General features: G+C 43.5%; 1 protein-coding gene across 1 annotated transcript; it reads right to left on the reverse strand.

Moving 5' to 3' along the window:
- Nucleotides 1-11,068: 11,068 nt before the first annotated feature.
- LOC130736252 (uncharacterized) lies at nucleotides 11,069-11,482 on the reverse strand. The gene has a single exon (XM_057588094.1). The coding sequence runs from the start codon at nucleotides 11,480-11,482 to the stop codon at nucleotides 11,069-11,071; it is 414 nt and encodes a 137-aa protein (XP_057444077.1).
- Nucleotides 11,483-25,201: the final 13,719 nt, after the last annotated feature.

Below are 25,201 nucleotides of genomic sequence, written 5' to 3' on the forward strand. Positions count from 1 at the left end.
ATTTAGTCTCTAACTTTAGAGAAGGTAAATCTATGGGTATTTCTACCCTAACCCTGGCAACAAATTCTGGGAAAAAAAAATGAGCTACATTTTACCTTCACAAAAGGTATGTAAAATACTCACCAGTCAATTAAGTCATAACTTATGCTTCAATGGTGATCACAGATGTTGCTTGTTGTTGCTGCCCACACCTTTCTGAAACATGGAAGGCACGATCTACTCCACCTCTATCTTTAAAACCTAGCTCTAGTCCAGTTAATGCATGCATTTTATGTATTATAAAATAAAACCAAAATACCATAATTGATGTTCTTTTATTGGTCATATATTCTATTCAAAAGTTGCTTAAAAATGTTATTTTGTTCAACGAGCTACTAGCTGAATTTACATTTATTACTGTTGAAAATGCATCAGTCACTCAGGGCGTGAAGTGACTCACCTCATCTCTTAACAATAAAGTTGGTAGTTCAATTTCATCCATGAGAATGTAGTGTAATTCGTAGTCAGCCGCTTATTATTTAGTGTTTAGTGCGGATACTCATGACATAAAGATTAATCATTGTTGTTGGCGGTAGATACCCTCAACACAAGAAAAAAGTAAAAAAATTGGATACATGAGAATATAACTACTCTTTTAGACATTGACAGCATAGCATACGTTAGCTTTTCTCCAATATAGAGTTTCTCTTTGCTAGTGGTTATAGAATCTTGCTCTGTGTTTTTTGTGCAAAATGTTGGTCGGTTCATATGTGTACATCCATGCTTGTTCAACACCAAGATAACCATAATGCGCATGCTGTTGAGATTAATAACTAGCTTACTTGCTTATAGCTTACTAGTATAAGATCTCACAATAATAATTTAACCATAGATGAGATTTGAATTATTTTTACGAAGTCTGAATAACCATCTTTAGCAGTGGCATTGGTCTTCTTCTTTTCTCTTACAGCTCTTGTTCCGTGCTAGAACATAGAGAGGGAAGGTAGTACCCAAAGTGTGAGGAAAGTGATGTGAATGCTGAGAGAGAGAAACTCTAACCGCTTAGAGAGAGAAAATATAACTGAATTTCAATGCTATTATTCCTCAAATGAGTCAAGAGTCCCTTACAATTGGTATTCCCCTCCTATTTATAGAGGTGGAGTTGGGCTTCGGCGCCCTTAGTCTGTCCGAATGGGCCAGTTAGTTCTCGAGAAGGGGGGCCCAAGGTCATGGCGCGTCCCACGCCCAAGGTCGGGTCTCCTGGGCGAGGGACCCTGGGGTCTCGCCCAGTCCACAAGTCCACAAGACACCGAGCTCGAAGCATGAGAGCTAAGTGTGTCTTTAAGCAAGAAACAAGGTGAGAGCCCTAAGGATGCCGACTAAAACTTAAAAACTTAAAATCTAGAAGTAAAAACGATGGCCAACATGGCCTGATAAATAAAGCCTTTTGCAATCGACACTTTGGGCCTTCAGCTACGCCCTCTTCTTCCGGGCGACCCCAGTCCACAAGCAGGCTTGTGGCGGAGGCTTCTAGTCCGCCCGCCTCAGCATAGTTATGCACGTGCCTTGAATCGTGACACTCTGTCGCGTGTTGTGTCCATCCCACGCGTCGAGCCTTGAAGTGACGCCAGGTGTGAGACCCAAAATTTTAAGTTTGGAATAAACCGAATAAAATTCCTTTTCACGATTAATTTGATGTAACGTGAAGGAAAACCTGAACAAGTGTTTATTGAATGGAATAAATTTGTGAAGGAAAAAGTTCAGGAGAAAGCTAAGGATTGTATCAAAGTCGATAAAAGTTATACCACGATTAGTATTCGCTTAAACCTAGGTCAAAAACGCTAATAAATAGCTAATTTACTCTTTAAGACACGATGGAAGCTAATTCCAAAAATCTTCAGAGAAATGTTAGAACTTCTCTTATTCGTCTATAAACAAGCATCCCGATACGAAACCCTGGAATGTATGAACGTCAAATTCCAATACTCGGAAGTTTGCCGAAACCGAAACCCTGATAGTTCAAAAAACCCTAAAACCAACGGACGATGAAGACTTTTTCAATTCGGAGCTTCAAACGAAGATTCCACACGCGTACGCCTATTTCTCTTGACATTTCTAATCTTTCTTCAGAACGAAGTTTTCTCATCCGACATCAACTGCAAAAAGTAGTTTTTCGGGTAAAATCGATTTACACCGACTTGTGATCGTTTGATTAAATTCCAAGAAACCTGTTTTGAGTTCTGGAATTCTGTCGCCAGAACCTATCTTAGAATTCTCCGAGGAATACGCAGGAAAAATCGGAATCGCGAAATTTTCATTTTTTCCAAATTTTCCAAAACCTATAAATAGCGAGAAAATGAAAAATTTTTCAAAAACTCACCATTTTCTTTCCTTGAACCCGCGAGCATAGGAGAAGGAGGAGGAGAAAGTGATTTTCGCCGTTTCTTGCCCGATCGCTGCACCGTTCGTTGCTAATCGAAGACTTCGAGGTATAGATACCATATCTCACTTCTGATCGTCAATTCTGTCGACTTTCTCTATGTCTTTCTGTGCTCAAAGTTTTGAGCTTTTTGTAAAACTGTCCAAATAAGTTGATTTTAGTGTCTAAACTTATTCCCTGCATGCTCCTGAGCGTGTTTAGCGGATTACATTTTGCCGAATGTCGCCGAAATGCCGCCGGAATTCATTTCTGTTGGAAAAACCCATTTCTGGACAAAGTTTCGTTCTTTAAGCTGAAAATTCACGACTTAGCTTAGTGCTAGTAGGATTAGTCGTCATAAACATCGTTGGTGACGTCCCCATCCAATTTGTTTTTCGAAAATCCAGTTTTGAAATTCTGAGCTGAAAATAATGACCAAAATACCCCTGCGACAGTTTTAGATCCGAAAATTTTTCTGAGCTTAGATTCGTCTTAGTTACGGCTAATGATAACTTAGGAACCAAGTTTGATCGAAGAAAAATCGGCCCACCCAATTGTGAAAAGTGGCCGAGAGCTCCTCATTAAGGGGGGGAAATTTCGTTTTTCGAAAACTTGTCTTAACGCGTTAGATTGTCGTACTTCGGAGTTTATAATGTTTCGTGTCACCCTAGTACGTATTGTTTGCTGAGTTTCTGACTCATTGTGATTGATTTATGTGAATTTGCTCTAAGGTTCGTTTGAGGAACTTTGTGGATTCGACGAGGAAGATTGTGAAGGAAGAGTTGAGGAACAAGCTGGAAAACCTACAGGTGAGGGCTACTCACTGGATACTAGATAATGAATTAGGTGTCGACGATTTCGACTTGATTTACTGTTTATGCACTTGATTGTGTTTGACTGGGAAAAACGTTTTCTGAGGCTACGGCTGACAATTGATAATCTTTTATTGCTTGATTGTTGTTGAGGTTGATTCACATGCTATGTGCTACCTGGTTAATCTAGGATGTGTGATATTTGCCCTATATGCTAAGTGCTAAATGGTTATTCCTCAATGTGTTGATATATGTGCCATGACTGTTGGATTGGACTGTTTTGAATATGCAAATACACATATATCTGTTGATTCGTCAGAGTGAGGATAACAGGCAGTTATGCCAGAATTTGTCGTGAGATTTTGAGAAAGTTTGACGGGACGAACAGAGATTCGGACCCTTGTTGTTGTTTTGATGGATCGAGACCTTCTCTGGGAATTACTTGGGATTACGGGATCTTTTAAACTCATAAGTTTAGAGACAAAACTAAATGGAAACTATTTTACAAGAAAAAAATTCATAAGACATTAAACAACCTCTGAATCTTTAAATAGTGATCACAATCGCAAATAAGAGCTTAGGACTTGAATAATAGTTTTGGAAAAATGAGAAGTGTCGCCGAGTCCAAGTTTTTGAGGAAACTAATGAGTTTTCGAGTATGTTGATACTCTTTGCTCGATGAGCAGTTTGTGGTTTGACTATCTAAAAGATAAGTCGGGAAAATTAATAAGTTTCCGAGTATGTTAATACTCTTTCGCTCGATGAGCTGATTTGTTGTTGGGCTATCTGAAAGATAAGCCGGGAAACGGGTAGTTTCCAAGTACATTGGTACTTTTTGCTCGCGAAGCAGTTTTTGACCATCGGATGGAGATGAGTCGGATGATTCGAGAAATCATCATGAGTTACTTTTTATAATTTATTGTCTTTTGTCGCAGAATCGACATTTACCTTAGGGTATTCTTTTTAGAGACAATAAGATAGCTAGAACACGTGACGACGTGACGAGTGAGGTCGGAGACGTTGTTTGGCTAATCACGTTGCATTCATGCACTCATTTTGAGGTTAATACACGGTGGGATGCCGGACCTCGGTGGATTCTAAAATGGTCATAAGACCCGGATTTCCACATAAGAACACTGCGGTGATTCTTGGTAGCAGACGGAAATGGCAGGCCTGCGGGTTTACTGCTGATCTGACTACACTTTGTTTGGTATAAGAGACGCCCGAGCAGAAATGGTCCCACCGTGGCTGGTGTTAGGGCTGACTCGTTGGTGCCCATCCCTCCGGAATGCATCTTGTTCCTTTGCATTTGCATTTCATGCACCATTCATGCTGATTTAGTTGCTGAATGTATTTGTTACCTGTTAACATTGCTTGAGATATGTTAATTGCCAGTAAATGTTATTTATTTTCGTTGACAGGATATACAATTTATAATGTTGTCATTCATAACTAAGCCTATGTGGCTACTATTTAAACTTTGCCTATTGGATGTACTATTATGTAATTCTTTGAGTTGACCCTTGCGCGTGCTACCTGTGTATGGGGGGCTATGTATGCCCTTTTTGTCAGATGTCGATGGCCGATTGGTTCGAGATGGTCGTCCCTTCGGGGGGGACCAGGCTTGAGTTACTGGACACAAACACCCCGGGCTCTTGGGTGGTCGACCCCGCCGGTCACCGAGCTATTTACACGGGGCGAATAATGGAGGACCGTGTCGACCGAATGGGAAACCTGACGCACGGAGTCTTGAGACGCCACACCGTTAGCTTCAACCTACCACCGGGCGTGCACTGTGGCCCTGGAGTTGTAGTACCACCACCGTCGCCTGAGGACGAGGAGGACCCTTCGGAGGAGTTGCCTGTAGGAGGGGCTTCATCTGAGTCTAGCTCACCCACCGTCGTGGCTGCTGCTGTTTTGGGATCGGGTACAGTACCCGTAGGACCCGCTGTGAGGACCGATGCAGTCATTGACCTGATCGTCTTGGATTCAGATTCAGACGACGATCATGGTGATGCGTAGTTGGGAGTGGTGTGTAGTACTCCTCTAGTCAGGATTAGGGTAGGAGTAGTGTCGTGGATCTGATCTTCAGTTTTTCTCATTTTGGGGCAGGGTAGGTCCCCGACCTTTAGCTTTTTGTGTGGTTCTCTTTACGGGAGTCACAGGGAGTTGGTCGGATTAGGAGGTCTTCGGGCTGTTTTGAGCTGACCTACTTTCTTTTTGGAGGACTGTATTCAGAATACTGACCTTATATTTTGTGTTGTACATATTGCCGACAGGCACTACTTTCCGTCACTGGAGGTTACTCGTGACGTGGCATGCTGTTTACTGTGGGGAGTGTATATATATTGTATATTAGTCTTGTTTATCTTTCGTCGATACGTCTTTAAATTCGACACGTCTTTTATTTACTTAAAACAAATATCGAAAAAAAAATATTCACGTTTTTCCGCTTTTATTTTCTTTTTGGTTACTAAAGTGACGCCACCGAAATCGGGGTGTTACACCAGGGTCAGTGAATCCACAAAATCTCAACCACTACCTTTGACATGTCCCTTCCAGTCACATCACAACTTTGACAATTTGAATTTTAACCAATTGGCAGCAACCGTTGCAGCTTTTCATTTAATGAGTCTTTCTCACTCCCCAGAATTTCGCAACTGCAATCATGTCATTTCCTGACGTCATGGGGCACAACCTCCCTTTTTCCTCCACCTCTCTCGGTAACCGTCCACAACTTCTTCCTACACGTCCCCCTCTGCACGTCACTCCCCGCTTATAACAGCATTATCTTACTAACCCCTTTCTTTCCTTTACGATTACAAACCTTTGCTTCTTCACCCTTACGCGAACTTGTCCAGTGTTAAAATTACCTTTATTCCTTGCAATCCCTCCTCAATGACTCAAAGCGCCAGACAAAAAGTTCCAAACGTAATGTCGTCGCTGCCACCCCTCTCCGGTGCGTTCCTCCTGTTCTCCCGCCCTCTCCCGGAGGCGTTCCTCTTGAAGAAAAAGACGTCATTGCCTTCCGAACAAGGACTTGGAAAACTTTAAGTGCTCCCGCCGCGAGGGCTTTGCCCGCCGGGACAATGCCTAACCAACGATCAAGCTTGGAAAAAGAATCGTCCATTTGGGAGATTTCTACAAAATCCGGCGGATTTTGTCATGAGAAACCTCTTGACAAGCTTCTGTATGTCAGTGCCTGCTCACCCCTTGAACGCCCTTGGCTTCGTCCCAAAGACGCCTTCGTGGGTGCTCCTCACTTCTTTTACGTGTATGGGTATATGTTCATAAATGTGGCTCCTAGTCAACTTCATCCCAACAGTTGGGCCTTCCTCCGATGTTTCGAAATTCTCTGCGACGCGATTCACCAGGAACCTGAACCTTCGACCTTCTTTTATTTCTATCGCGTATCTGTCCAGCCCTCCTCGCAACGCAGATGGGTACGTTTCCTTGGAAGCTAGGCCCAGTCGCCAGCGCTTCAACCCTATTTGGCCTAGCATCACCATCGATTTAGCCCGGAAATTCTTCAGGGTTGTGGTGTCCCACGAATATCCTGAGGTTTTCACACACAGAGATGGCACCGCTCGATTTCCTCTCTACTAGACTCAGGACGCGCGCCAGATAATTGACCCGTCTGAGGACTCCCTCACTCCTGAACACAAAGCTGTCATCGACTTTCTGGCCCGTCTCGCCTTTTCAGACTGCTCTCGCGTGATTGGTAAATCTTCTTCTACCCCTCTCGTTCTTTCTATTTTCTACCAGCTTACCTTTTCCTTCTCTTTTTATTTTTATTTTTAGGGCAAACTCACCGTGCCGATGAGGAGCTTCTGGCGGCCTTTGAGAAGAAAAATAACGTCTCCTTTCCCCCTCGAAAAAATTTGAAAGGCGACAAGGCGTCTCTGTTGAGAATCCAGGCGGGCGGGAAACGACCCCTTGGCGGAGGAGGATCCTCGCCCTTCCCCAAAAAGGTTGAACTCCGGCGAGCCTTCAGGGTCCATTCCAGCCCAACACGGTCTTGTCGACGGCTCACTTTCCTATCCAACAATTATCTCGTCACCGCTTGGTCCAAACCTGACGTCTTCCGCCAACGCCCCTCCTCCACCTGTTCATACTTCCACCCTCTCCTCAGGGTCTGTGAGTCGGGGATTCCCGTGTTCTCTAACTTTGACATCAGCCCAAATGGCGCGAATGGATGAAGTTGTTAAGCAGCGTGGTTTGGATAATGTCTCTGAAGGGGCTGTGGCGGGAGTGCTCCACGCGTTCCACTGCTATAGGCGCTCCGCCCAGGATGCTGACGAATTACGATCCTAAGTGGCGCGCCTCTACGCTCTCAATTCTCAACTTGCTGAGGATCGCAAAGTGCTCGCCGCTCAACTGATCGCCAAGAAAAACTCCTTTTCCAAAGAACAAGCCGAGCAGGAGGCGCAGCTAGAATCGAGCGCGAAAGAAGACCAAATAGCTTTGACGGAGGCCGACCTTGAAAACCTTCGATCTGACCTGGCGAAGAAAGATGATCTTCTATCCTCAGCGAAGACTCAAGCCCTTCTTGACGCGAAGGCCTTAGAAGAAAGATTGAGGTCAGAGGCTGTTGTTGCTGCCGCTTCTGAACGCGGCCGAGGCTTCTTCATTGCCAAAGCCCAAGTCGAACATCTCCATCCTCTGATTGATCTCAGCCAGATGGGAGCATTTAAGAGGGTTACACCCACAGGATTGGTCGGGCCCGACGATCCTCCAAGCTTCGTCGCCGAGCGTTTCCTGACGGAAGAACACGTAGAGCCAACTCAAAATGTTAGGAGTCCTTAGATTATCTTTGTACCAAGGGTCTTCCTTTTTTTCTCTCTCTTTTTTTTTTCGAATGAGGACCCCAAGTTACCTCAAGTTTTTACTGCTTTTGCTATGAGTCTTAATTGTATGCCTCCCACTGGGAGATAAACTATGTGGGACGTTCCTCTTAGGGAATGTCAAACGTCTTCCCAAGTGCTTCTTCCCCACGTTCCAACGGTTCACCGTTGACCACCGGCCACGAACGCTCAAGCTTTTATTGCAAGTCGCTCCTTTTCTAAGAAAAACTCCTCGAGAAACTGCTCCATCAATAACTTCCGGAGACTGAACCGAGCTTATAAATAAGAACCAAAACGCACAATCTTCACATCTCATCTGCTTTCTAAAACATCAAGGAAATGGCATCCTACATTGCCTGTTTGGGAGAGCTCAGGAAGAAAGCTTTTGATGAAGACCTCTTCATCAATGTCAGGCATCCGGAAGATCCCAACGTCTACGACCTGACCAACAAACTTTTGGGAATGGATCTGAGTCCTGAGATGGACGCTATCCTCCGAGATTTTCTCTGCTTCGTGGAGGAAATTCAAGAGCTCTGCCGGCGGGAGCTGGATCTGCTAGAGGAGAAAGAAATGGTGATAACAGCTCTGGAGACGGTGGAAGAAGGTCCTGAGAAGCAGGAGCTGAGCCGGAAACTCTGCAACATAGAGTCAGGCAATACCGGTTGGAGCTTGAGAGGACAGAGCAGCGCAAAGAATGTAGGAAAATGAGGAGAGACCCCCCCTTTTAAATGTATTAAGTCAAGTATTTGAATAAAAGTTTTGTTTCCCGAATTGTTTTGACGTGCACTATTAAGAACATACGAGCAAACAAATAATCGAGTTAGTAAATCGCCCCAATATAAACAGATAAATGAAGGAATAAATGAATAATTAAATGAGCGAAGGATAGTTAAGTGGGCGAGGCGGGCGGCCCGCTACTTATCTTCGCCTTTTGTTCATCGCCGTTTAGCACGTGTTTTCAGTGCTAGCCTCCCAGTTTTGCGTGAGTAATTTTTCGAGAGTGTGCTACGTGTAACTAGGACTTTCGTTCGGTATTTTACCGAGGCTTTTGTTCGCACCAATATTTCCCGTAAGAGCAGGTGCGGCCCCTCCATCCTTATTAGGTGGGGACTTACAGTTGCTCGGGGCCCAATGGCCATATGAGTTTACCCGAGACTTTTGGCCTAGTTAAAAATGCTTCCTGCGTTTCGGGAAGACTCGACTCGCCCATATTTCGGGGAGGTTCTTTGGATAAAGACCTTATTCGCGCACACTGCCAACGAGTGGCGGCGGGAAGCTCATCCGCACACGTCGCCTGCAGGGGCTACGGTCAGCGCCGGACTTTCCGGAGCGATCCCCAGACATCAAGGTCGTGTTGGGATCGCCACCTTCACGGAATTTTTCCCACCAGGTTGCCGTCTCAGTTCGATAGTTAGGAGTATTGCTAAGAATATCCTTTTGTATTTGATTTGTTTAAATTTCACATCAAGGGATGCCTCGTTAAAAAACTCCCGTGTCGGAGAAAAAGAGTGCATCTTTATGTTGGTCCTTGCTTTTTGGGTCTCCTTCTCAATCAAAGTATAACTCCCAGCGTCCTGTCTTCCTCGCCACAAACAGTTCCTCTTTTCCCCCAATTGAAGAGGTCAACTTTATCTTCTACGAGTTCACTCAAGCGTTGTTCTTGGTCCTTGGTGAGTCTGGGCTCGATTGCCAGTATTCCTCTACTGGTAGCGTTCATGTCCCAGTCCTCGTCATACCACTCATTATCTTTATGAGCGTAGAGCTTGCCTTCTCTTATCCTACGGGATTCTTCGCCTTGATTCCTCCCCTTCCTTTCGTCGCCGTCACTCTGGCTCTGTGCTCCCAAACGCTCTTGTTCGCCTTCACCGCCTTCAGACGTCCCAAACTCGTGGCACCTGTGCCCGTCGCCAGCTCCTTTTCTCCCATACAGGTTGAGGCAATGGCTATGGCACTTCCTCGCTCCCTTTTGGTCTACTGCCAGTTTCCCTATCCTCCCGCAAAGTAGGGGATATTTTACCGAAAGGTGGGCCGTAGATATCACTGCATGGAGGCGATTTAAGGTACCTCGCCCTATGATGACGTTATAAGCTGCCGCGACTTGTAGGACCAGATATTTTATCCTCAAGAGGTCGGCGTCCTCGCCCACTCCGAAAACTGTATCCAACTCTACGTAGCCACATACCTGAACTTGTTTCCCGGAGAAACCTACCAAACTTCCCGCGTATGGCTTTAAATCCTTGTCCGTCAGCCCCATCTGTCTGAATGCGTCCTCTTAGATTATATCCGCCGAGCTGCCCTGGTCTAAAAGCACCCTCTGTACATTGAAACCTTTTATTCTTACCATTACCACTACCGGATCGTCTGTATGAGCCTTGATTCCCTCGAAATCCGTGGTCGATATCACTATGTCTGGATGTGGGCACCCAAATGGTTCTGGATACACCTGTACCGATGCTGTCGCCCCCACTGTCTCCCGGCCCGCCGCCGATACGTCGTTGCAAACTTCGAAACCTCCCGCAATTGTGTTCGTTGCTTCAACCGTTCCTCCGCCCTCGCCGCCATCAGCTTCTTCAAATTCCCTCCCCTTCACCTCTTGCGGCCGTTTCGCCTTGATCAGCTGCCTGATTCGACCCTTCAGCATGAAACAGTCGATGGTGTAATGGCCCTCTAGGTTGTGGTACTCACACCACCTCGGCGGATTCCTCGCCTCGCTTCCGGGGTCCTTTCTGCGCTCGTCGACTCTGTTCATGTTCTCAATTTCCGCCTCGAGAAGTAACTTTGCTAACTCCTTGTTTGAGCATCCCTGCGACCTCATTTGCTGGCTTACCTTCGCTTCTCGGCCAGGGCACCAGTGCTTTCTATCCCTTGTTTTCGGGTGGAGTAGCTGTCCTTTATTCTTTTTTATGAACCGGCCAGCTTCCCCAAACCTCTGCTCGCGACTTGCTTTCTTGTCTTGTATCCTCTTCCTTGTCAGTGACACCTTTGCCGCTCGCTCGCCCTTCCTCTCGTGCACTTCATGCCAGCTCCCTACTCAGCTCGCAATAAAATTCTCCCCGGGCCAAACCGCCTTTGAAAGCGCACACGCACACGCGTGGCTGCAATTCCTCGAACCCCGCGGATATGGCACTGTATCGTTTCACATATTGTTTCAAGGTTTCACGTTCCTCCTGCCGAATATCAAACAGATCCTCGACCGTCCTTGCAGAGAAATGGTCAAGGAATTTTGATGAGAAATCAAGGAACTTAGCTATGGATCCTGGAGGCAAATTCGTGAACCATTCTTTTGCCGCGCCTCGAAATGTTGATGGAAGCATCCTGCATTTCACAGGGTCGGAAACCGCGTACTTCGCCATCTTCGCATCAAAACGAGACAGATGATCCTTTGGACTGGTTTGTCCGTCGTACGCCTCCAACACGAGGTTCGTCATGCCGTCCGGTACAGTCACCTCTCGTACTGCCGCCGAGAAAGGCTTGGTTTTGGCCGTAGCCGCAACCTCCTCCTCCTCTTGATTTCACTGCCGGAGGTGATAGTACCTCAACTGCTCTTGTAAACACTCATTTGGCATCTTCAAGTCGCCACTTAACGCTGGCGATGTCTATCCAACCTCGCGGTGCGCGGGGAAGAAATGTAACTTCGCTCTGGTTCCTTGCCACGTCGTCGGCGAGATGGGTCCATCAGGTTCTGTTGACGAACCGAGAATTCAACCACAAGCCTCTGAATCGCACCAATTTTCACAGAAACTTGAACTTCTCGGAATCAAATTGCGAATCGCGCGGGAACCAAATCACGATCCATCAAGAAAAACTGGAGAGAAATCGCACAGAGAAACGAGCTTCACTCAACCGAATCACGATCCACGTAGTCCGAGAAACGAAATCTATCGTTCCCCACAGACGGCGCCAAATGTTCCGTGCTAGAACATAGAGAGGGAAAGTAGTACCCAAAGTGTGAGGAAAGTGATGTGAATGCTTAGAGAGAGAAACTCTAACCGCTTAGAGAGAGAAAATATAACTGAATTTCAATGCTATTATTCCTCAAATGAGTCAAGAGTCCCTTACAATTGGTATTCCCCTCCTATTTATAGAGGTGGAGTTGGGCTTCAGCGCCCTTAGTCTGTCCGAATGGGCCAGTTGGGCCTCGGGAAGGGAGGCCCAAGGTCATGGCGCGTCCCACGCCCAAGGTCGGGTCTCCTGGGCGAGGGACCCTAGGGTCTCGCCCAGTCCAGCTCTTTTCTTCTTGGTCAGATAATCATCAGGAACATCTGAATCATCATAGGTGATGTTCATCTTGCTCACATCTCCTAGCTTGATTGGCGTAGGTCAGATGATGTCTTCTTCCAATTGTTCAGCCTTGTTCTCCAGGAACTCGGCGGTGATGCCTTTCTTCTCAAGAATCACAGTTAGCAGGGATCCAAAAGGAAGGTATCATTTTCCCATTTCTAGAAAGTTGAGCAAATAGCTCCACATGAAATGAGCAGGGTTGATTTTCACCCTTTTCACAATCTTGTAAAGGGCGTACCTTGCATGTGCATTCACATGACCTCTAGCACCATCTTTGGGAAGGACAACTTTGCTGATCACAACATTGTTGAACTTGAGCTCATCTTTGAGATTGCTTACTTCCACCAACAAGGGGTCTTCTGGATTTTTCCAGATGCACCGAGAGTCTTCAACCTTTGACAGCCAAACTGGAGAGTACCTTTCTCCTTCATCAAGTTGCACGTTTAGAGCATCAGCAACGTCTTGCAGAGTGACGTCGATGATCTTGTTGTTCGCCCATACTCTAAGAGGTTAATGATAAACTATATCATTTTTTGTAAGTGGCTAATTAGTGTTTTTTGGTTAAATGGTAAGTTAGTTTGTGGTTAATTATAAGGATAGTGGTTAAATTAATTTAATGTTTGAAGAAAAAATATACTCTTTTTTTTTCTTCATTGGAAAACAAGAAAAAATATACCCTAATACAATTTTAATATTTTTTTATTGGGAAAATACAAGTTTCAGGATTCTTAAATTTTTTCAAATAGTTTCAAAATAATTATTTATGAATCAATACAATTAATCGTATGATATTCAAAGATTCACGCAACCATTAATAATCCTAGAGTCACCCATTGTAAGGATGGATTGGGATCCTCTCCAGCCTCTAAGGCTCATTTATAGCCATAGATCAAAATATATAATTAATGGTTGTGATGTGTTAAGGTGAAAAAAGTAATTTAAACACTAAATTATTTTAAGGGTAGTATACACTGCTGGACCCTCCAGCAACTGGAGAGGATCCAAATCGAGGATGGATTAAAAATTCTTATTTGCGATAGTGATGGCAATTAATTCTCATAGTACTTCAAATGTGGTTTACAAATAAGTCTTTCGCTGTAAGGCCCAAGTTTTAACGCTTTGGATAAGTGAATAAAATAAAAGAGTTATTTGATTAAGATAAATTTGGGAAGGAAAAAGGTTCAGGAAAAGTCCAAGAATTTATCGAAAAACCGATAAGAGTTATAGCACGACTAACATACGCTTAATCCTAGGTCAAAGGTATTAGTGAATAGTTAATTTACGCTTTAGGACACGATGGAAACTAATTCCAAAAATCCTCAGAGAAATGTTAGAACTTCTCTTTTCCGTCCTTAAACAACCATTTCGATGCGAAATCCTGGAAAGTACGAACGTCAAATTCCAATTCTCGGAAGTTTGCCGAAACGGAATCCCTGATAGTTCGAGAAACCTAAGATCGACAGACGATGAAGACTTTTTCTATCCGGAAACTCAAATGAAGATTCCACCCGCGTTCTCCTATTTCTCTCGTCATTCCTAATCTTTCTTCAGAAGGAAGTTTTCTCATCCGACGATCACTGCAAAAAGTAGTTTTTCGGGATAATCCGACTTACACTAACTTATGCCGATTTTGGATCTTTTGGTTTAATTCCAAGAATCCTGTTTTGAGTTCTGGAATTCTGTCGCCAGAACCTATCTTAGAATGCGCAGAGGAACGCGCAGGAAAAATCGGAATCGCAAAAAAATCTTTTTTCCGCTTTTTCCAAAACCTATAAATAGCTTGAAAATTAGATTTTTTGCAAAAAAATCACCCATTCCCTCCCCCAAAACCGTGAGCAGCTAGAGAGAAAGAGAGGATCCGGATTTTCGCGAATCTTTGCCCGTTTTCTTCACCGATCGTTGCTAATCGAAGACCTTGAGGTAGGTAAACTATATCTCACTTCTGATCGTCAGATCTGTCGACTTTTTCTATGTTTTTCTGAGCTCAAAGTTTGGAGCTTTTTGTAAAATTGTCCAAATAGCTTGATTTCAGTGTCTAAACTTCTTCCCTGCATGCTCCTGAGCGTGTTCTGCGGATTAGATTTTGTCAAATGTCAACGAAATGCCGCCGGGATCAATTTCTACCTTAAATACCCATTTTTCGGTAAAGTCGCAACCTTTAAGCTGAAATCTATCGACTTGGCTTAGTGCTAGTAGGATTAATCGTCATAAACGTCGTTGTTGACGTCCCCATCCAATTTGTTTTTCAAAAATCCAGTTTTGAAATTCTGAGTTTAAAATAATGACCAAACTACCCCTATATCAGTTTTCGATCCGAAAATTTTTCCGAGCTTAGAACCGTCTTAGTTACGGCGTATGTTAACCTAGGAACCAAGTTTGATCGAAGAAAAATAGACCCTCCCAATTAAGGAAAGTGGCCGATGTAACACCCCGATTTCGGTGGCGTCACTTTAGTAACCAAAAGAAAATACTTTAAGCGGAAAAACGTGAATTATTTTTTTTTCGACAATATAACTAAAGACAGAAAGCAATAAAACTTCCCAACAAAAGATAAAAGGAACTACTATACAACTATATATACATGCCTCACTAAACACTACCACGTCACGAGTAACCTCCAGTGACGGGTGACAGAAAAGAGTAACGCCCGAAGGCAATATGTACAGTCCAAGATAAAGATACTGTGTCCGCAACACTAAACTACAAAATCTGAGAGCAAGTTGGCCCAGCGGCCTAAGAAAAGACCCCCTAAATCCAACCAGCTCTCTGTGATCTCCATAGGAAACCACACAAAAGCTACCGGTAGGAAAACTACCCTGTCCCCAAAAACGGAAGCATGACGGTCAGAGCATCGACACTACTCCTACACTATCCCTACCCGAGGAGCCCACACTAGCACTCGATCCTACACGCTAGCGCGGTCGTCATCCGAATCTGCATCCAGGACGACTAGGTCGACGTACTCAACACTGCCCTCTCTGTCCACCCTAATGCGCTCCTGCACTGGACTCTCGGGCTCGGGGCCCGGAACGAGATCCGCGACGACAGCAGCAGCAGTAGACGGACTAGACTCCGTCGAAGCCCCACCTACTGGCACCTCCTCAGAAGGGTCCTCATCATCTGAAGGGGATGGTGGCGGTGGAGGTACTCCCAAGCCGGGTCCACAGTGTACTCCTGGAGGCAGGTTGAAGCTCACTATGTGCCTCCTCATCACTCCCTCCGTCAAGCGTCCAAATCGGTCGACACGGTCCTCCATGATCCGACCGGTGTAGGTCGCACGGTGGCCCTCGGAATCGACCACCCATGCACCTGGGTCGTCTTGGTCAAGCATCTCGTACCTGGTCCCCCCCCGACGGGCTGACCATGGTAAACCAATCCCCCATACTCATCTGACAAATGGCGTAGTCCGCCCAAACACACACAGCAGACGCGAGGGTCAACTCCAAAGAATTATATAATTAATAAAACCAGATATATTTATAGGATAATAAATACTCGCCTCTCAGGCTTATGAGTTTTGGGATAGCTTCCTAGGGTTGCATGTATCACAATGAATATAAAGAGCCATAAAAACAAGTAGCATGCCTCAAAAATAGGATAAACAGTTACCAATCACACTCAGCAACTAAGTCAGCATGTATGTTGCATGAAATGCAATGCTGGGTAACAAAATGCATTCCGGAAGAAGGATGGACATCAACGAGGCGGCCCTAACACCAGCCACGGTGGGTACCTTCCTGCTCGCGTGTCTCTTACACCACACAAAAGTAGTCAGATCAGCAGTGAACCCGTAGGTCTGCCATTCCGTCTGCTACTGAGGACCACCGTAGTGTCCTAAATATGGAAATCCGGGTCTTATGACCATTTTGGAATCCACCGAGGTCCGGTAACACGCCGTGTATTAACCTCAAAATGAGTGCATGAATGCAAGTGATTAGCCAAACAACGTCTCCGACCTCACCCGACACGTCGCCACGTGTTCTAGATAACTTAAAGTCTCTAAAAGAATACCCTAAGGTAAATGTCGATTCTGCGACAAAATACAATTAATCATAAACAAAAGAGTGCAACCACTCACGACAACTCTTCGAGTCATCAATGCTCTCACGAAGTCTCTCGCTTCTGTGGAGTCTCACACATTCACAAAGTCTCACGCTTCAGTGAAGTTTTATGCTTTCACAAGGTCTCACGCCTCAGTGAATTTACACACTTGCACGAAGTCTCACGCTTCAATGAAGTTTCATGCTGTTCACGAGGTCTCACGCCTCAGTGAAGATCCATGCTTTCCACAAGGTCTCACGCCTCAGTGGAGTATCACGCATTCACAAGGTCTCACACCTCCGTGAAGCTTCTCGGCTCATCCCTTGGATGGCTAAACAAACTGCTCCCAGAGCGAATGAGTATCAACATACCCAGAACTCGAAATCTTCTCAACACTTGGATCCGACGACACTTCTCGTTTTCCAAAACTAAACTTCAATCCAAAGCTTGCATCCGAGATTGTTATCTTTATTTAAAGGTTTAGAGGTTGTTTAATATCTTATGAATTTTCTTTATAAAAATAGCTCTTTTTAGTCTTATCGTATTTCCTATGAGTTTCAAAGTTCCCATAAACCCAAGTAATTCCCTGAGAAGGTCTCGATCCATTGGAGCATGACAAGGTCCGAACTCCGTTCGTCCTTTTAAAACTCTCTCAAAATCTCATAAAAATTCGGCATGACCTGCCCGTAAACCTCACTCTTCAGAATCTCAGGTACAAGTGGAATAGCATAAATAAAACAGCTCAGTCAAAAGCATAAACAGCATATTCCAACACATCCTAAGTTAACCATGTAGCACATAGCATGTGAATCATTTAGCACACAATATCATGGCCTCAAATACTCAACAAGGTCGGCCGAAGCCTCAGAGAACAATTCAGACATTTAGCAATTAAGTGCATAACACATAGATCAAGTCGAACTTGTCGACACCTAAAGCATTATCTAGTAATTCAGAGAGTAGCCCTCACCGGTGGGTCTTCCAGCTTCTTCCTCAATATGTTCTCCAAACTCTTCTCCTTGATTTCTTGGAATCTCCTCAAACGAACCTTAAGCAAAAATCACAGAAATCAACACCAAGAGTCAGAAACTCAGCAATCAAAGAGTCATAGGGTTACACAGTACACTACTACCTCCTTGGTACGACAATCTAACGCGTTAAGACAAGTTTTCGAAAAATCGGATTCTCCTCCCCCCTTGATATAGCTCTCGGCCACTTTCCTTAATTGGGAGGGTCGATTTTTCTTCGATCAAACTTGGTTCCTAGGTTAACATAAGCCGTAACTAAGACGGTTCTAGGCTCGGAAAAATTTTCGGATCGAAAACTGATATAGGGGCAGTTTGGTCATTATTTTTAGCTCAGAATTTCAAAATTGGATTTTTGAAAAACAAATTGGATGGGGACGTCCACAACGACGTTTATGACGACAAATCCTACTAGCACTAAGCCAAGTCGATAGATTAGAGCGTAAAGGTTGCGACTTTGCCGAAAAATGGGTATTTAGGGTAGAAATTGATCCCGGCGGCATTTCGTCGACATTTGACAAAATCTAATCCGCAGAACACGCTCAGGAGCATGCAGGGAAGAAGTTTAGACGCTGAAATCAGCTGATTTGAACAGTTTTTCAAAAACCTCAAAATTTTGAACTCAGAAAGTCGCAGGAGAAATGGACAGAAACGACGATTCGAAGGAGAGTATAGATTACCTACCTCGAGGTCTTCGATTAGTGACGATCGGTGAAGCAAACGGGCAAGAAACGACGAAGATCCGAATCTCTCTCTCTCTCTAGGAACTCGCGGTTTTGGGGGTGGGGGAAAATGGGTTTTTTCTCAAAAAATCAAATTTTCAAGCTATTTATAGGTTTTGGAAAAAAACGGAAAAATGATTTTTTTGCGATTCCGATTTTTCCTGCGCGTTCCTCTGCGCATTCTAAGATAGGTTCTGGCGACAGAATTCCAGAACTCAAAATAGAATTCTTGGAATTAAACCAAAAGATCCAAAATCGGCATAAGTCGGTGTAAGTCGGTTTGTCCCGAAAAACTACTTTTTGCAGTGATCGTCGGATGAGAAAACTTCCTTCTGAAGAAAGATTAGGAATGATGAGAGAAGTAGGAGAACGCGGGTGGAATCTTCATTTGAGTTTCCGGATAGAAAAAGTCTTCATCGTCTGTCGATCTTAGGTTTTTCGAACTATCAGGGATTCCGTTTCGGCAAACTTCCGAGAATTGGAATTTGACGTTCGTACTTTCCAGGATTTCGCATCGAAATGGTTGTTTAAGGACGGAAAAGAGAAGTTCTAACATTTCTCTGAGGATTTTTTGGAATTAGTTTCCATCGTGTCCTAAAGCGTAAATTAACTATTCACTAATACCTCCGACCTAGGATTAAGCGTATGTTAGTCGTGCTATAACTCTTTCGGTTTTTCGATACATTCTTGGACTTTTCCTGAACCTCTTTCCTTCCCAAATTTATCTTAATCAAATAACTCTTTTATTTTATTCACTTATCCAAAGCGTTAAAACTTGGGCCTTACAGCCGAGAGCTATACCAAGGGGGGAGGAAATCCGACTTTTTCGAAAACTTGTCTTAACGCGTTAGATTGTCGTACCACAGAGTTTGTAATGTACCGTGTAACCCTAGGACTTATTGCTTGCTGAGTTTCTGACTCAATGTGTTGATTTCTGTGATTTTGGCTTAAGGTTCTTTTGAGGAGTTTCCTGGAGATCAAGGCGAGGAACGTGAAGGAGGTTGTGAGGAAAACGCTGGAGGAGTTACAGGTGAGGGCTACTCTCTGAATTACTAGATAATGCTTTAGGTGTCGATGAAATTCGACTTGATTTATGTGTTATGCACCTAATTGCTAAATGTCTGAAATGATTTCTGAGGCTTCGGCCGAACTTGTTGAGTACTTGATGCCATGATATTGTGTGCTAAATGATTCACATGCTATGTGCTACATGGTTAACTTAGGATGTGTTGGAATATGCTGTTTATGCCTATTGGTTGAGCTGTTTCATTGATGCTATTCCACTCGTGCCTATGTTTCTGGAAAGTGAGGATTACGGGCAAGTCATGCCGAATTTTTATGAGATTTTGAGAGAGTTTGAAAGGACGAACGAAGTTCGGACCTTGTTATGTTTTAATGGATCGAGACCTTCTCAGAAATTAATTGGGATTATGGGATCCCTGAAACTCATAGGAAGTATCATAAGACTAAACGAAATCTATTTTCTCAAAGAAAATTCATAAGACATTAATCAATCTCTAAACCCCCTTGAACAATGATAACAACTTTAGATAAGAGCTTAGAGCCTGAATATTAGTCTTGAAGATATGAGAAGTGTCGTCGAGTCCAAGTCTTGAGGAAACTTACAAGTTTCCGAGTATGCTTATACTCTTTCGCTCGATGAGCAGTTTAATGTTTGGCTATCTAAAGTTTAGCCGGAGACTATAGGTTTCCAAGTACTTCGGTACCTTTTCGCTCGATGAGCAGTTTATTGATTGGCTATCTAAAGTTTAGCCGGGAACCATGAGTTCCAAAGTACATTCTTCTTCTTTTGATTAATTCATTTTGTCGCAGAATCGACGTTTGCCTTAGGGTAGGCTTTTTAGAGACAATAAGTTAGCTAGAACACGTGACGACGTGTCGAGTGAGGTCGGAGACGTTGTTTGGCTAATCACTTGCATTCATGCACTCATTTTGAGGTTAATACACGGCGGATTACCGGACCTCGGTGGATTCCAAAATGGTCATAAGACCCGGATTTCCATATTTAGGACACTACGGTGGTCCTCAGTAGCAGACGGAATGGCAGACCTACGGGTTCACTGCTGATCTGACTACTTTTGTGTGGTGTAAGAGACCCCCGAGCGGAATGGTCCCACTTTGGCCGGTGTTAGGGCTGACTCGATGGTGTCCATCCTTCTTCCGGAATGCATTTTGTTACCCAGCATTGCATTTCATGCAACATACATGCTGACTTAGTTGCTGAGTGTGATTGGTACCTGTTTATCCTACTTGAGGCATGCTAATTGTTATTATTATCTTTATATTCATTGTGATATATGCAACCCTAGGATGTTATCCCTAAACGTATAAGCCTGAGAGGCTAAATAATTATTATCCTATATATCTGGTTTTATTATTTATATAATTCTTTGGAGTTGACCCTCACGTCTTCTGTGTGTGTTTGGGCGGACTACGCCATTGTCAGTTGAGTATGGCGGACTGGTACGAGACGGTCGTCCCTTCGGGGGGGGGACCAGGTTTGAGATGTTGGACCAAGACACCCCGGGCTCATGGGTGGTCGACCCCGCCGGCCACCGAGCTATCTATTCGGGGCGAATAATGGAGGATCGCATTGACCGGATACCAAGCCTGACGCACGGAGTTTGGAGGCACTACACTGTCAGCTTCAACTTGCCACCGGGTGTACACTGCGGGACTGGACTGGGAGTACCACCACCACCGTCGCCTTCGGACGACGAGTACCCCTCGGAGGAGGTGCCTGTGGGAGGAACTTCTTCAGGCACTAGTTCACCCACTGTCGCGGCTGCTATTGACTTGGGATCGGGTGCAGAACCCGCGCGACCAGCTGTGGAGACTGATGCAGTCATCGACATAATCGTCTTGGATTCAGATTCAGACGACGATCTTGGGGATGCATAGTTGGGATTAGTGTAGGTGTAGCGTCTTGGCTCTGATGTTCAGTCTTCCGTTTTGGGCAGGGTAGGTCCCCGACCTTTAGCTTTTTGTGTGGTTTCCTATGGAGATCACAGAGAGCTGGTTGGATTTAGGGGGTCTTTTCTTAGGCCGCTGGGCCAACTTGTTCTCAGATTTTGAGGTTTAGTGTTGCGGACACAGTATTTTTACCTTGGTTTGTACTTTTGCCTACGGGCGTTACTCTCTTTTACTTTCCGTCACTGGAGGTTTACTCGTGACGTGGTTTACAACTTACAGTGGGGGCTGTAATCATATTGTATATTAGTTCTGTTATCTTCGTTTTAGAGTTTCATCTCTTTCTGTCTTTACTTACATTATCGAAAAAAAATAATTCACGTTTTTCCGCTTAAGTATTTCTTTTGGTTACTAAAGTGACGCCACCGAAATCGGGGTGTTACATTCGCAATGCCCTATGAAGAAGATATTTTTAATGGAACGATATGTTCTCGGTTTTAATATCAATGTGATTAGTCCAATTGCAAAAGAAATAAAAAAATTCAGTGTCTATTTTTACTTTTTAGCACAAACACGTTACCATCAATCGCACATTTAAGAAAACAACAACAAAAATAAATAAAAATTAGCAAATCAAAAAAACAAAAACAAACATTTAGTAAAAAAACCTTAGAAATTTATGATTTTTTATATCTAAAATAAATTTTATTCTTTTAATCCTTAAAACATCTTTAAGAAAAATAACTCATTTTAAAATAATCTAAAATAAAAAAAAAAACAAAAATTAATATCTCCGTGCATCGCACGGGTAAAAAATACTAGTATATCAATAATAAAAGTATCATCAAGGCAACTTAGCAATAACCATATCAAAGAAATAAATCATGCTTTTCAAACAAAGGAAATATATCATATATATAATTTCAAACAAGACACCAACACACATAACATGCAAAGATGCTCTGAGACCGAGCCTTGCCCTAGAAAACGTTCAAATCCAGGTCAAAAGTATGATCTCCAAGAGAAGATAGCCCTTTCACTATAAAATCAATACTTGAATTATCTCTTTTGTTCATATGAATTTATTTATTCTCTAATACTTTCAACTAGTTTCATCCAGTTTTTAATTTTTGGACAAATTTCCATCCACCTCGTGCAATACTTTTTTAGCAGAAAAAAGTGGGCCCGTGTACATAGCCCATTTTTTGACAATTCCATCTATCTTCGTGGGTGGAACCGTGGAAGCCACTATCTCCTGCCCCCTGACCAGTGAACTTAACATATGGGTGATCAAATAATATCTCACTTTTGAGGGTTCACTCAAAATGTATATGCTAATTGCGTTTTCTTTCATTGACTTGGTGGGGCCTTCTGTTCTGGATTAGCCTCATACACAATGACTGTACCTTTTTAATTGGTCCCTAACTGCCGATTTTTTTTTTTCTTTACCTTGGTTTAGGGTTAATATAAGAGGGAGATTAAGAAAATTTTAAAATGTTCTGGTTGAATATCGGTTGGCATCACACTTGGAGTAAAAATATATAATGTAACTTTTCTTATAATTTGAGATGTGGACTGAGCGAGCCCCTAGGGGGCATACGCCCAGGGGTTACCCGCCAAGTGGCTGTTGCTCAGCCTGGAAATTGGGCCCCCTTCCGAGAGGCCCAACCGGCCCAACAGAGGCGGTTACGTACGTTAGGCCCAGCTCGCCTACTATAAATAAGGAGCGGTTACCATTTGTAAGGGACCTTTTGGCTCATTTGATCAATACACACTTGAAATTCAGTTATTTTCTCTCTCTAAACAGTTACACACTCTCTCTAGGTACTCTCTCTTAGTGCAATCTCTCTTCACTATAGGTACTACACCACACCCTATCTCAATGTTCATGGCAAGAACAAGATGTTCTTTCACATCAACTTATTTGTTGCATAAACACACACTCAATCATCTCTCAAAACAATTTAAATGTAAATAGATATAATATGATATACGATAAGTTATCTTGAAATTTTTTGCACACGCATTTAATTGAAAAAATGTTAGTCATTTAAACACCACAAGAAATAATTGATTTAGAGTCGAAAATTTAGTGTCGACTTCAACACCAAGCTTAAAAATTTTCTTATAGGAAATGAAAACTTAATTACACTTTAGTAAAGCTCGGATCGGTCGACGCTAATTAGTGTAGGCTAAAATTGCTCTTCCCATCAGAAGTGGTGAACGTGAAATCCACATACCAACTTACAATTAATGTTAATTAGCGACGGTGAGCGACGGTGCATGACCGACGCTAATTTCACAGACCAACATAAAGTCGTTTCTGACTGACGCTTGGTTGAACTAGGTCCAACCATTTTATATTTATGTGTATAAGTTAGGGACCAAAAGCATATTTAATCATACATAAATTAGTAAATGAAATATAAAAATATCAACTAATTATCTTGAATGTGATTGGCCCACATAGATCATGGGTTATTTAACCCAAATATTACTATTGATCATTTAGACAACCACTTATCTTATAATCAACAACATGCTTACAACACTTTGACCGTAGGAATATCATATTTACATACAAAATGATAAAAATATAAGATGAAATAATATATATTCATATCCTATAAATCATATATAATGCTTCCCATCGTTGCATAGAATCTCATTTCAACATAAAAAAAGAGTTTCCCGCTTCATTATTGACATCTTTCGTAGCCATGTCATCATTGGTTTGTTTTCTGCCAAGTGATACAATTCTTGCGTGGAATGAGGAACACATTGCAAACCGATTTCATTATTCTTTACTTACTAGTGAATCTATCTCTTTCCATACACGTTGTGCGATCCATTTCTATATAATGCAGGTACATTTGTACAACCAAATGATCAGAACTCATTGTTATTGTCCTAGGATTACCTCAAGGTTTAAATTAGTATATGTAAACATCAAATATGTATATGTGTTCTTCACTAATTATACTTTGGCAAACAATTCATTGCTAGGCAACATATTCTAGTACAAGATTCTTATAACAAATCAGAAAGAAGAAGAACCTTGCATATAAATGGCAACACAAGAGACGATGACTACAACAAGATAAAAATGAAATACGTGGCAGTGAGATCGATGTTTATGTCAGTGGAAAGACGACACCAAAGATGACGACATTAGTGGAGGTTGTGGCAGCGGCAACAGAGGCTATGACAACGAGGGAGACTGTGGCAGTGGCAACATAGGCTATAGCACTAGAGAAACCATACTGGAAGTGATAGTTGTGGCGAGACAATGCCATAAGTGATGGTTGAGGCTACACCGATGGTGGGTTCGTAGAGATAGTAGAGGAAGTGAAGCTGCGGGGGCAAGATTCGTGTCAGAAAATGTGGCCAGAGTGGGGATGGAGTTGTCGTATCGCAAGGGTAAAGCGGAAGGCAATGGATACACCTGTTGTATACACTAGGGGAGGCTAACGAGGTGAGGGCGAAAGGGTGATGATTGGTGGAGAGGGCAGAGAGTGAGAGGCGCGAGGGTAGAGAGGGGCTGGTGGAGATGAGGGTTTGTAAGTATGAGGGGGCATCAGATCTTTTGGCAGTGTGTAATAGGGGAGCTAGAACAGTGGAGAGTTAGGGATTACGAGGGGCGGATCTAGTGGTTGAGTGGATGGTAGAGGGAGAGGGATGGGTATGGTAGAGAGGGGAGAGGGGTGACAGAGGAGAGGTGGAGGAGACGATTTGCGAGTGTAACGTGATAGAAGAGGGCGGCAAGAGAGTAAGGGGCGGGGGAATAATCAGGGCTACATGGCAGAACCATGGGTTATAGTTGCAGTTGTTGCGATTTGAAGGCCATGTTTGGGGAGAAGTGTGATGTCGTTTCAGTGGAAAAGGGGCTTATACAATCGTTGAGGAAGAAAAACAATTGAGAATTAGTGTCGGTCAGGCTAATGTAGCAAAAAGACAACATTGAAATTTATGATTGTGGCGAGAAAGAACCGGAATTGTTGGTTGCGGCAACGACGATAGTGAGGGAGGCAGCTGAGGTTTGGGGTGAGCGTGGAGTCAGAAACTGTGGTGAATGTGAAGGTGGTGTTGTGCCATTGCAAGGGTTGAGGAAGAGGCGACGAATAGGTATGGGGAGTTCGATCTACTT

This window comes from Lotus japonicus, chromosome 2 (genome assembly GCF_012489685.1).
Source record: "Lotus japonicus ecotype B-129 chromosome 2, LjGifu_v1.2".
Classification (NCBI taxonomy): domain Eukaryota; kingdom Viridiplantae; phylum Streptophyta; class Magnoliopsida; order Fabales; family Fabaceae; genus Lotus; species Lotus japonicus.

Coding starts and splice junctions, on each gene's coding strand:
- LOC130736252 (XM_057588094.1), bottom strand. CDS start 11,482: ATGACGAACCTCGTGTTGGAGGCGTACGACGGACAAACCAGTCCAAAG.